General features: G+C 41.2%; 1 protein-coding gene across 1 annotated transcript; it reads left to right on the forward strand.

Moving 5' to 3' along the window:
• The first annotated feature begins 76 nt into the window (after nt 1–76).
• CAPZA1 (capping actin protein of muscle Z-line subunit alpha 1) lies at nt 77–11,701 on the forward strand. The gene is made up of 10 exons (XM_005529277.3): nt 77–210; nt 4,366–4,429; nt 4,679–4,730; nt 5,554–5,617; nt 6,922–7,128; nt 7,506–7,585; nt 8,011–8,089; nt 8,582–8,653; nt 9,233–9,295; nt 9,862–11,701. Exons 1-10 carry the CDS (start codon nt 100–102, stop codon nt 10,000–10,002), a joined length of 933 nt encoding a protein of 310 aa, XP_005529334.2. The 5' UTR covers nt 77–99; the 3' UTR covers nt 10,003–11,701.
• Nucleotides 11,702–12,089: the final 388 nt, after the last annotated feature.

Here is a 12,089-nt window from a genome sequence, read left to right on the forward strand (position 1 = left end):
GCCCCGACGGCTCTGGGAGGCGGCGGCTTTGTCAGCCGGTACCGCGAGAACCCACCCGTTTCTATGATGGCGGCCGCTGGGCGCCTGCCCGCAGCTAAGATGGCGCCAGCAGCGCAGTCCGCCCGCCGCTCCCGGCATGCACTGCGCGGGGCCGGGCACACAGCTGCCAAGATGGCGGACCTGGAGGAGCGAGTGTCGGATGAGGAGAAGGTAAAGGAAGGGGGTGGTCGCCCCTCCGCTGTGGGCCTGCGCCGCTGCTCCCCGGAAGGCGTGGGTGGGGACTGGCGGGCAAACTCCCTGGTGCCGGTGTGCCGGCCTGCGGGTGCCTCGGGGCGGGTGGGTCCCCGAGATCACCGGGCCGCCGCCGTCCGACTGAAGGACCGGCCGTTCCTTACCAGCGCAGCACTTTGCCTTCCTATTTCCTCACTGCCTTCCTATTTCCTCACTGCCTTCCTATTTCCTCACTGCCTTCCTATTTCCTCACTGCCTTCCTATTTCCTCACTGCCTTCCTATTTCCTCACTGCCTTCCTATTTCCTCACTGCCTCGGTGCAGCTGAAGTGTCTCGGCCAGTCGTTGTGCTTGAAAATGGACATAGTCTCAACCTAAACCAGGGGAAGTTTAGCTTGGAGATCAGGAGGGGTTTCTTAACAGAGAGGCCGATTAGACATTGGGAGGGTGGCTGGTGCTGGAATTCCCATCCCTGGTCAGGGTCAAGGAAGAACTGGATCCGGTGGCACCCAGTGCTCTGGTCTTGTTGACAGGGTGGGGGTCAGTCACAGCTTGATCACTTGGTGATCTTGAAGGTCTTTCCCAACCAAAATGATTTTGTGAAAATGTATTTTCTGTGCTGTTTTTCCCAAATCAGGAAAGTAAACAGCATGTCTATAAGGTGCTTTGCAAACTCTTCACTTCCTAAACACCCTCTGCATGTCATCGCATTTTCTGCTCACAGAAATGCTGCTGACAGGAAGTTTGATGTAGATTCTACAAATCATACTGGATGGAAAGGACTAAGTAGGAGCAGATAGAGCCATAATTATTTTAGGAAAGGGTAATGAGCACTTTGTTCCTCTTCTGACAGAATGTGGAAAGTTACAGGCAGCAAGTTCTCTGCCAGGTAGTACACTGTTGTACATAGTTGTTTACACACAGTAGTTTAAAAATACACTGTTACTCTTCCTTACATCATAGAAGTGTTACACTTAGTGTTTGCTTTGTTTCTTAAGGTTCTGGAGTTGTTCAGGATCATGGATCTTCAAGGATCATACAAGTTGCTTTCATTTTTCCCTTAAACTGCAATTTCAGCTTCATTTCAGTGACATCATTTGTGAAGCAAGCAGAGCTTTAGAGGTGCAGTTCATCCATCAGTCAGTATTTTAGGTGACTTTTAGGTTTTTTGGAATAAGTATTCCAGAGCAGAATTGATATGGCCTTTAGAACATTCAGTTTCAACCAACTTCAAGCCTCACACAGGCAGAGAAGGATAACCTTAAGGGAGGATCTGAAAGAGAAACATACAGCAAAGATTTGCTGTAGTATCCATTTCGTGACTTTTCAGATGAGTCTAGAACTTTATATATGTTAATTTTTTAAGTCTGAGTTTATGAGTACTTTAAAGCAAAAGATCCAAAAACATCAGTTGGGCAACAAAATTAATTCATTCCATCCTCCAAGCTCACTCCTTTATTCTCTGTGGATGTATTTTAGGTAAGAGATTCATTTCTCAGACAGGCTGGGAGAGCTGGAGGTGCTCACCTGGAGAAGAGAAGGCTCCAGGGACAGCTCAGAGCCCCTTCCAGTACCTAAAGGGGCTCCATGAGATCTGGGGAGGGACTTGGGACAAGGGCCTGGAGTGACAGGACAAAGGGGAATGGCTTCCCACTGCCAGAGGGCAGGATTAGATGGGATTTTGGGAAGGAGTTCTTCCTTGTGAGGGTGGGCAGGCTCTGGCACAGGTGCCCAGAGAAGCTGGGGCTGCCCCTGGATCCCTGGAAATGTCCAAGGCCAGGCTGGAGAGGGCTTGGAGCAGCCTGGGACAGTGGAAGGTGTCCCTGTCCATGGCAGGGGGTGGGACTGGATGGGCTTTAAGGTCCCTTCCAACCCACCCAGTCTGGGATTCTGTGATTAAGTTCCTCTGAAATCTCCCGGTTTTGCTCAAGTTCATTCTGCTGCTGTTTTGCCAGTTTAAACTAATGGCTGCACAGCTTCTCTTCCCCTCAGACACTTTCCCCATTTTAGAAGCAGGAAGTTGAAGTTTCAGAGCTGAAATGGCATCTGAAATGGCCCCGTGGGCCAGGAAATGGGGCAGGTTGCAGAAAGTCCTATTTTAATGTTTCTGCAGAGGAGCATCCTGACAACTCTGAAAAACCAATAACCATTCAAGTGTTTGACATTTCAAATTAAACACTCCCTGTTTCCTGCACTCCTGATTTCAATAGTTTGACTGTAATGCTTTGTATTTTATGGGTCTGTGAGCAAGGTATAATTATCCAAGTGAACACTTCCCACTTGCAGCCTTTGCTTTGTTCAGAACTGTGTTTATAATAACATTTGATTGAAGTGCAGAGGCCCTTCCATGTTGATTTAATTTTGTTCATCCTTCCAAGTGAGAGAATTTGTGGAAGACTGTAAAAATCTCTCACACATAACACTTAGGGTTTTTTTTTCTGTTTGTTTCTTTTTCCCATAAGGATTTCCTTATGAGAATCCATTGATCTAAAGTTCAGCCTACTAAAACAGTGACCCCTTTTGTAAGGGTTTCATGTTCTGCAGCCACAACATCATTGCATTAATTTATAAGATATTAAATTTTATAGCTTTTTAGAGGCCTTTTTTTGCCATATGTTGAAGCACCTTATAAAAGAGAATCTGTTCATCTGGGGAGTTAATTTGCAGGATGTGTTCCAGTGCTGTCCTCCCACTGTGAGGCGTCCTGGCATTAGTGGTAGATACTTGAGAGAGGTTTAGCACAGTGATACTCTGTACTGTGCTTACAGTTGTACTTGCTCAGAAAAGCATGTGGTGTCCTGTCAGAAATCTTTCAGCCTTTTGGGGCAGACTCTGAGCAAAGTCCACTGAGGATGTAGAGCAGCAGGGTCTCTCTAAACTACTGCCAGGCTCTCTTCATCACTGCACAAATTTCTGACAATGAAATTTGGCAATATTGTGGCAGCAATCTGTCCTAATTACAGCTCTTTAAATAGTGACATTTTTCAAACAATCTAAGAACTCCATTTTTAGAATTGCTGTCCTGCACCATATCTTTTTAATGTTTTCTTCGTATCGCTTAATTACTTCAGGCACAAAGAATATCTATTTTTTGAAAGAATTGCTGATTTGGAACACAGTCTATTTTTTATGTGAAGCTCAATCCAGTTAAGGCAGACTTATTACTTGATCCTTTTGGAATAAGGCAATTGCGTTTAGTTTGGAAAAGTGTTTATTTCCTTTCGTGGCTTGCTTTAAATAATTATGTGACAAACTATACAAACAGTTTCTAATTAGAACAGGGAAGACTGTTGAGGAAAGTGAGTTATTTCCAGCTCTGATGATAACTCAGGTGAAGCAGTTGGATATATATACATACATATATATATATATATATACAATTCTTTGTTTTGCTGCTCAAAATGAAAAGTAGAAAATAATCAGTGTTGTAATGAGCAACTCTGCAGTCAATAAATGTCATGTTAGACCAGAGAGGCTCATTGGTCAGTTTGTCAGCTGGGCTTATCAGAGGAAATGGGACATTTTTATTATTCTAAGGGAGAGGTCTAATTTTGTGACATTTCCTCTTTCATTTCTTCCAAGATCTTTCTATTCCCTTTGGACCTGTAAAATCCATTAAAAAATTGATAATGAAAACCATAAACTCTTACTAATTCCAATAGAATCAATACCTGGACCACCTATATTCTAACAGTGCAAGACATGTATATTAGATTTCAGAACACATTGCAGTTTTATTACATTTTTAGAAGAGATGAGGTTTTTTTTTTCCCCAGATTCAGAGTTTCTAGATATTGAAAGTTGGCCTTTTCAATTATTGATGCCTTCATCATCCACGTACCTTCATAGAATCCCAGAATGGTTTGGGTTGGAAGGGACCTTGAAGATCATCCAGTTCCACCCCATGCCATGGGCAAGGACACCTTCCACTGTCCCAGGGTGCTCCAAGCCCTGTCCAGCCTTGCTTTGAGCAGTCTTACGAGACTATTTCTATCTTGACAATGCATGCCTAGATCTCTCCCTAAATCTGCCACTTACTGTCACTTCAGAACTGGTTTTATTGGTGAATTGCTTCAATATGTATGAACTCAGTAAATTATCTTTTGTCTTTAATTACTTTTCTTCTTCGTGGTAGGTGCGTATAGCTGCAAAATTCATCACTCATGCACCCCCTGGAGAGTTCAATGAAGTATTCAATGGTAAGCAATTAAGGAAAAAATTATCTGTGATGTTTTCTTCATGTTTTATCTATTATAAAAATCTACAGCTGTGTCACACCATATTCCTTTTAAAATTAAGTGGCTAGGGAAAGCATGCAGTTCTTCTGGACTACTTCTGCTTAATGAAATGATTTAATCATTTTAATGTTTGCAGTTGAAAATATAGTGCACAAAGAGAAACATTTGATCAAAAAATCCAGTAACACACCTGAACCCTTTCTTCTCCAGATGTCCGGTTATTGCTTAACAATGACAATCTTCTCAGGGAAGGAGCAGCACAGTAAGTACTAAGATTTCAAACACAAGTCAAATTACCTTCAGAGATACTTTTGTTTTCTTTATACCCATCATTCTGTGACAAAGAAAACCATTTGCTGTATTCAGAGCAATCTTCTATAATTTCTTACCCCACCTAACAAAATATATAATGAAAGGTGTGGATAATTCTTTTTAAAAGCCCTAAAATGGAATTTGTGCTGTATAAAACTGACAGGAAGGCACTCTGCCAAACAGTTTAACTCTGCAGCAGCAGAAATTTGTGATCATGTTGAACCGTCTGATTAATAAAGTAAGCCTGAAATACTGATTAATCCATAGCCTAAATTTAGAAAAATAACTGCCCTCAAGAAAAAGTTTTCAAAATTTGTTGTTTACTTCCAGCTTCATCAGAAGGTACTTAAAGATTACACATACAAGCTTTTTGATGCTAAGATCTATTTCAATCTAGGTGACATGTCACTCAGCAAGTCTTTACATAAGAAAATTGTTGTGAATATTCTTCTATTCATTTGTTTACCTTGCTGCTGTCTAAATTGTAGCTGGGGTGTTGCTCTTTTGCCTTGGCTTGCTCACATTTCCCCAGGCTACCTGCTGCTCTACTTTTGAACTCTGTATTTTCCTGGTCATCACTGAACAAACCTGCTTTTAGACCTGGGGTTTATAGCTATCTACAGTAAAAGGTACTGGAAAATCCTTTAACAGTGCTTGTGTGTATTATTTGCCCAATTAAGTTGATGCTTGCTGTAATATGATCACACAGTGAACTTGAGTCAAAATAAATGTGCATGTATAGCTGAAGTTCATGTTCTTTTGATCCTCAACAGCGCGTTTGCACAGTACAACATGGATCAGTTCACTCCGGTGAAGATAGAAGGGTACGATGATCAGGTGAGAACAAACTTTGTACACTTGATGTTTGTATTACTGCACTGGGAAAAAGCAATAAAAATGCTGTTTTGTCAGGATGTTGGCTCACGAGTCAACATCACCATCAGCTGACTCACTCATTCTGCTCACAAGGTACCACCCCTTCTCCTTCCCCCACACATCATTACATTGACAAACTTTATTCTGTAAGAACGAAGCTTAAACAAAATACTCTCTAAGTTCTGTGTTGTACTACTTAGTAAATCCAGTTCACAGTTCCTTAAAGCTCCATGCTGAAGTCACTGGAATTTTACTTAAGTGTGTGAATGATTAAAGATTACTGTCTATTTAAAGCTCACTTACACATCCTCATGTTGCTACTTGCTTACAGTTCCTACTGACAATTGATAGTAGATTCTTCGTAGTTTGTTTGGTTTATTTTCCACAATTTTAATCCATCCCCAGCTACCCTAAAAAACAAACTGTATCTTTGTTTGTACCAAATCACTGATTTGGTGTAGTGATTATACCTAATGGTAACCAGTCTATGCCAGCAAAACAAGTTATTTCAGGGTTTTTTAAAATTTCTTTTTAAGAGCAAACAGCAAGTCATAGAGAAGCCAGAAAACTGCACAACCATCTGTTCTGTTCTCTGAGCCAAGCTCTGACCCAGCTTTTCTGGTGTCCCAGATATGTTTATGGGAGGCATATATTAAGAGGACTGTTCACAGAAATAGATTTGATAAGAAAGTTACAGTACAACCTGCAAAAGAAAAAACACACCCCAATAAAGTCAATATTTGGGAAGACAGAGAATTAAAGTGAAAAAGAAAAAGGAAGGGAATGTTCAGTGCTGCTTTGCTGTCTGCTTTAGTTGGTGTATTTTAGAAGTAGTCACATCTATGTACCTTTCTTGCACAGCAGTAGTGCTATTGCAACATGGAACATGGCAATAAATGGTAGATTCCAGAGCAGAAGTCTCTGTTTCCTTTAGAAAGGAAGAAGGAAAACAGCTAAAATAATTTTGAAGGCAAAGCAACCTGCTTCTATTGTAAGGATACCTAATTTTAAGCCAAATATAAATAGATTATTATAGTTCAGCTTTTTCTGGGACAGAAGTCTAAGTGCAGACTGTGGAGAGCAGACTTACCTTCAGCCACACAACAACTACTAATTTAAATTATTACTGAAAATACTTGATTTTCTTTATGTGATCTTATAGTTCAATGAAGGAACCTATTGTAACCTGATATGCAAGTAGGGAAATTGCAAAACAACACATCTATAGTAGCCTAAATGTATCATCATTTCAATTTCTTTTACAGGTCTTGATCACCGAACATGGTGATCTGGGCAATGGCAGATTTTTAGACCCAAGAAACAAGCTTTCTTTTAAGTTTGATCACCTAAGGAAAGAAGCAAGTGATCCCCAGCCTGAGGACACAGAATCGGCTTTAAAACAGTGGAGAGATGCCTGTGACAGTGCACTGAGAGCCTACGTCAAAGATCATTACCCCAATGGCTTCTGCACTGTTGAGTATCCATCTTGTTACCCTGAAAGTGTATTGCTCTGAGTCACTCAGTCCTAGAGTGGACTCTGCTGGGCAGAGCTGTTGGAATTCTCCATCCTCACTAGCATTTTGGCTAGCTTTGGAATGACATGTTCCAAAGAGGGTGCAACTATCTTGGTATGACACAGAGGTAAAGATGAATTAAACCTTTTTCACAGGCATGACTGCCAAGCACCTTCCCACCTACCAGTAATAAAATGGCTTCCAGGGAGGTGATGGACAATGTAACTCCTGGTGCATGTTCCCACCACAGCAGCCTGCACCCTGCTGCCAGGAACAGAGATTAAGAACGGCTTTCCTTAGCTCTTGGGCCTTTTTAACTCTTTTTCTAAATACAGGTTTATGGTAAATCTATAGATGGACAGCAGACAATTATTGCCTGTATTGAGAGCCACCAGTTTCAGCCCAAAAACTTCTGGTAAGACTATTTCAACTTAGTGTGTTTTCTTCCTTTGCCTGGTTCCTCAAACCAAACCATCACCTAGCTCTGACACTGTCTGAAGGACAGGGAGTTTTGGGCTTCCCAAGAAGTTCTTTTTGTTTCGTAGTCTGTTTTCCTTGCAGCCCCCTTGGCACTTAGCAAAACTCTTCCTGTGACCTATCCAAAGGAAAAGGCAGTAGCAGAGCTGGGTAGATTCTCCTTTCCATCTCTGGAGCTTCTTTGTACTGAAGCTGCATTATATTCAGCTGGGCTGCAGAAATTTAACTCCATGCCATCTAAAGCACTAAATCCTATATGGTATTGGTGATAAGACAACATCAGAAACAACTTGCTCATTAATTTGGATCTTTTTGCTGTTAGAGCTTTTTGGAAATAGTTTTTCATGCTTTGATTGCTTTTAGGAATGGGCGTTGGAGATCAGAATGGAAGTTTACCATCACACCACCAACAGCTCAAGTGGCTGCAGTGCTCAAAATCCAGGTGAGTTCTTTTTCCTGGCAGTAACAGGAGAAGCTGCATTGTGCATCTCTTACACAAACGCATTTGGCTCAGAATGAGATGCTGAAATGCAGCAGAGATGTCCTTCTCAAGTCAGGATGTTATTAAACTAAAGAATTCAAGAAATTCATTATTGATTCTATTGATTATCCTAGTATTTCAGGAATCACATCTGGCCTGTGGTTTATTATGTAGCATTACCCTGTAGGCCTCCTCTTTGCTTCACTTTGTAGGGATAAAACCTCTACCTTGAGTCTTCTATAATTGCTCTTAGCTCTAGGTGTTTACTGATTAACATAATCTTGAACAGTCTTGACAATGAAACCTTTTAGAAAATGCAGCCTATTTTTAGTCTCCATGTAAGCAGAGAAGACTGGCATGAAGCTCTGTTGTGCCATTTTAGTAACATTTTTGGGCTCAGGAATTCTGGAGTGAGTGGTCGTGATAAAACCTGTATTCTGTCTTTTTGTCCAGGTCCATTACTATGAAGATGGCAACGTCCAGCTGGTTAGCCACAAAGACATTCAGGACTCTGTACAGGTGTCAGTAAGTATGCTAAAAGATCTTTAAGATAAGCAGTGGTTTTATTCCTTAAACAGCTCATGAAGCATGCACTGCTATGACTGCATTCTCTTGACTTTTAAGTAATTTTAGGGTGAACAGTCAATGTGGTGTTCAGAGTCCAGATTCACAGTTGCATAAAATTCAATCTTATTGGAAAGTCTCTACCAGAAAGCTTCTCTTGGAAGTTGGGGTTAAAGAGAACAGAATATGCTTTTCTATCTCTATGCAAGGGAAAGGAACAGTAAGAGACATACACAAAGGGAAATTAAGAAACCCTCTAGTAGGGTACAGGGAGGAACATCTGCAAAGTGACTCATTTTACCATGAAGGTCCACTTCCTTTTTGCTCACTAGGGTGCAGCCCTGTTCCAGTTTGGAGCACAAGCCCTACCCAGTATGTAGTAAGTGAAAGGAGCCGAGCTACAACCATGAGGCACAAGCTGATGATGTTTCCCACTTTATCTGTACTCAGCCTATCATTTGAGGAGAAGTCTACTGTGTAGCTTATGTAAGTTGCTCTTAAACATACAAACTTTTTGTTGTTTTTTTTTCTCCTTTGCAGAGTGATGTCCAAACTGCTAAGGAGTTTATTAAGATCATAGAAAATGCAGAAAACGAGTACCAGGTAAGATCAGCGGTAGTTAAATAAACCACAGAATCATATCAGTCTTCATTTGCAGTTAATGAAAACATGGAAAACTGACCTCTGTTTGTGTACCTGGCTGAATCTGGTATTGACTGTAAGAATTACTAAGAAAAGGGCAGTAGTATTTTTTTAAACAATATAGTTATAAAGCTGTAAAGTTACAAAGCTGTGTTGTAAGTAACTGTCAGTCTTGCTGTATGTTTTTTTGTAAGGGTTACAAATGATACCTAGAGTAGATGTATTTTCCTCTGTGACAGTTAAAAATACTGAGGAGGGAATTTGTGCAACAGCTTTTACATTGTGCCAGCCTGTGTGCAAGGAGATTGGAAAGAGATAAGTCAGTGAAAGATGTAAGGGGATGCTGCTGCAATACAGGGGAGGTGAATAGAAAGCCTTTGACTTGCACGCACACCGATGACTGCATTATTAATTTAGGTAATAGTGTGCCTTACACCTTATAGAAAGGAGTTTGTGGCTTTAACACAGAGTTGAGCTTTCTCACAGTGTTTTATGAGTGCCCTAACCAAACCTGCTTGCCCTTGCAGACAGCAATCAGTGAAAACTACCAGACTATGTCAGACACCACTTTTAAAGCCTTACGCCGGCAGCTCCCCGTCACCCGCACCAAGATTGACTGGAACAAAATCCTCAGCTACAAGATTGGCAAAGAAATGCAGAATGCTTAATGCAGAAACAAGGAGGTGTATGAAACATTTGTGTGCAAAAAAACAAACGTGGTCCTATGCCAAGTAGATGGTTTCTAAACCAGAGCAGCATTTTTTTAGGGCTTTCAAAGTTAACAGGTTTTCTAGCCTGAGAGGGAACCATGGAACAAATAGTTGTCTTTGTGTTTTGTGTTTCCTGCCACATAAACTTCCTGTTGTAGCTGCATTTAATAGGTCATTTAAATTCAGCCATTCATGGCTCAGAAGTACAGCTGTTTTCAGTCACTGGCTGGAAAACTTCCTAGCTGGAAAAGCCCTATTATTACCCCAGGAGAAGGTGCAGAGCGTTCCCTTCACCTGTATCCAGCACTCCAGGTATCTAGTAAGTTTGTCAAACCTGCCAAGAGCTCACGGCGCTGCAAGACACAGTAAGTGTAAGACAGTGAGTCCTTGTGTATCCTTATTCCCAACCTCCACAAAGCAGATGCCTGCAGGGTTAGATTTTAGAATCTAAGGAAATGAGAAATGTAGAAAATGAGTTTACAGGATCCTTTACAGAATTCCCTACTGACCTAGCTCTTCCAGGGATGTAACTTTTTTTTTTAATCTGAAGGTTTGAGCCATGTTCCCTAAAAGTGAACATCTTTGTTCTCCCCTCCCTCGTGTACGTACGGTTACCAGACATCTGCATTTTTACAGAACTACAAGATGAGTCACTGCTGATCCACAAGGGCTGGATGGTGATTAAAAATGCAAATGTCTACAGAATAGTAGGTATGTTGTGCTTTAATGCTTTGTGGCAGGCTCATAGATTTGTATCACAGGTGTATGGATGAATAGTGTACAAAATAAATAAACTTGCACCAAAGTGAAAGAAAAAATCCTTTCCATTTGTCTCAGTTGTGGACAGTTGTCGCTAAAGGACACAAAATGATTCACATGACCACTCTCAGTGTCAGAACAAAAACCCATGACTTTATTCTCTGACTCCAGCATTTATAGATTCTCAACAATGACCAGGGATTGGATAATTAAGTTATCACCTTCCCAAGCACACTGGTCATGCGAAACATCTATCAAAAGACGTTTCTTAGAAGGAATGTGATAAACAACTTATGTTTACAGGATTTTCATGGGAAAGTAATTAAAACTATGAAAACAAGAGCTTTTAAGAAGGCTTAATTTTCAGGGCAACAGTTTCTTGTCATGCTTAGAGGGGATTTTGGATGAATCTCTTCTACATGCTTGTTCTGCTTTACTGTTTTGCCCCTCTAATATCAAAATAGCAAATATCTAATATCAAAATCTAATATCAAAATAGCAGTCAGTTTCTCTGAAGGGCAGGATGAAGAGATACCCATATGCCTTTCTCAGATCTTGGAACGTGGATTCACTAGAAAGTGAACCTCCTTTGGGGAACTCTCTGCTTTGTTTGCACTTGGTTATCACTGGGCGCCTTGCAGGTTCTGGTTTTTAAACTGACTCGTGTGTTCTTGTTTTTAAATACACAAAGAAAAAAAGGCTTGGGAAGAGAGGGGTGGGGTTGCCTGCGCATTACACTTCAGGTTTTGCACAGCAACACCACAAAATAAGTGTTTATGCTTTGTGAGTTTTATCTAAATAAAATGTATTTGTATTTGCTGCTGAGACTGACAGTTCATCCCTCAGGCATCTGTATCAACTAGTCTAGTGCAAATACACCAGTGTTTGTTTAAAGCCATTTGTGTCTGGTCTTTCCTGGTCTCACTCCTGTTAATTCCTGAAGGCTTGAAGTGGTGGAGTCACCGTCCCTGAAACTGTTCAAAAACGTGAATGTGGCCCTTGAGGATATGGTTTAGTGGTGCTGGGTTCGTGGCTGGACTTCAATGATCTCAAAGCTCTTTTCTAACCTTAGCAGTTCCGCAAGAAAGGCAGGGATGGTATCAGTCCAAACCCATGGGTGATGCTCCCACCCTGGTATACAGACATGGGAACTGAAGAGCTGAGCTTCCAAATTAAAATAAAAACAATCACAGAGCTTTAAAACAACTCCTCACCCTGGAAAAAAGGCAGCAAGGAGGTAATTCCACTCATCCTCAGGGTCTTGCTGTAACACTTACCTCAGACAC

Source organism: Pseudopodoces humilis, chromosome 26, assembly GCF_049639895.1.
Source record: "Pseudopodoces humilis isolate 2021_Gansu_Grassland_sample_001 chromosome 26, ASM4963989v1, whole genome shotgun sequence".
NCBI lineage: Eukaryota > Metazoa > Chordata > Aves > Passeriformes > Paridae > Pseudopodoces > Pseudopodoces humilis.

What these genes read in the sequence shown, in the direction of transcription:
- CAPZA1 (XM_005529277.3), top strand. Translation starts at nt 100, where the DNA reads ATGGCGCCAGCAGCGCAGTCCGCCCGCCGCTCCCGGCATGCACTGCGC. An exon ending in ACCCCAATGGCTTCTGCACT is followed by an intron (nt 7,129 to 7,505) that starts GTTGAGTATCCA and finishes TTCTAAATACAG; the next exon opens with GTTTATGGTAAATCTATAGA. An exon ending in ATGCAGAAAACGAGTACCAG is followed by an intron (nt 9,296 to 9,861) that starts GTAAGATCAGCG and finishes TTGCCCTTGCAG; the next exon opens with ACAGCAATCAGTGAAAACTA.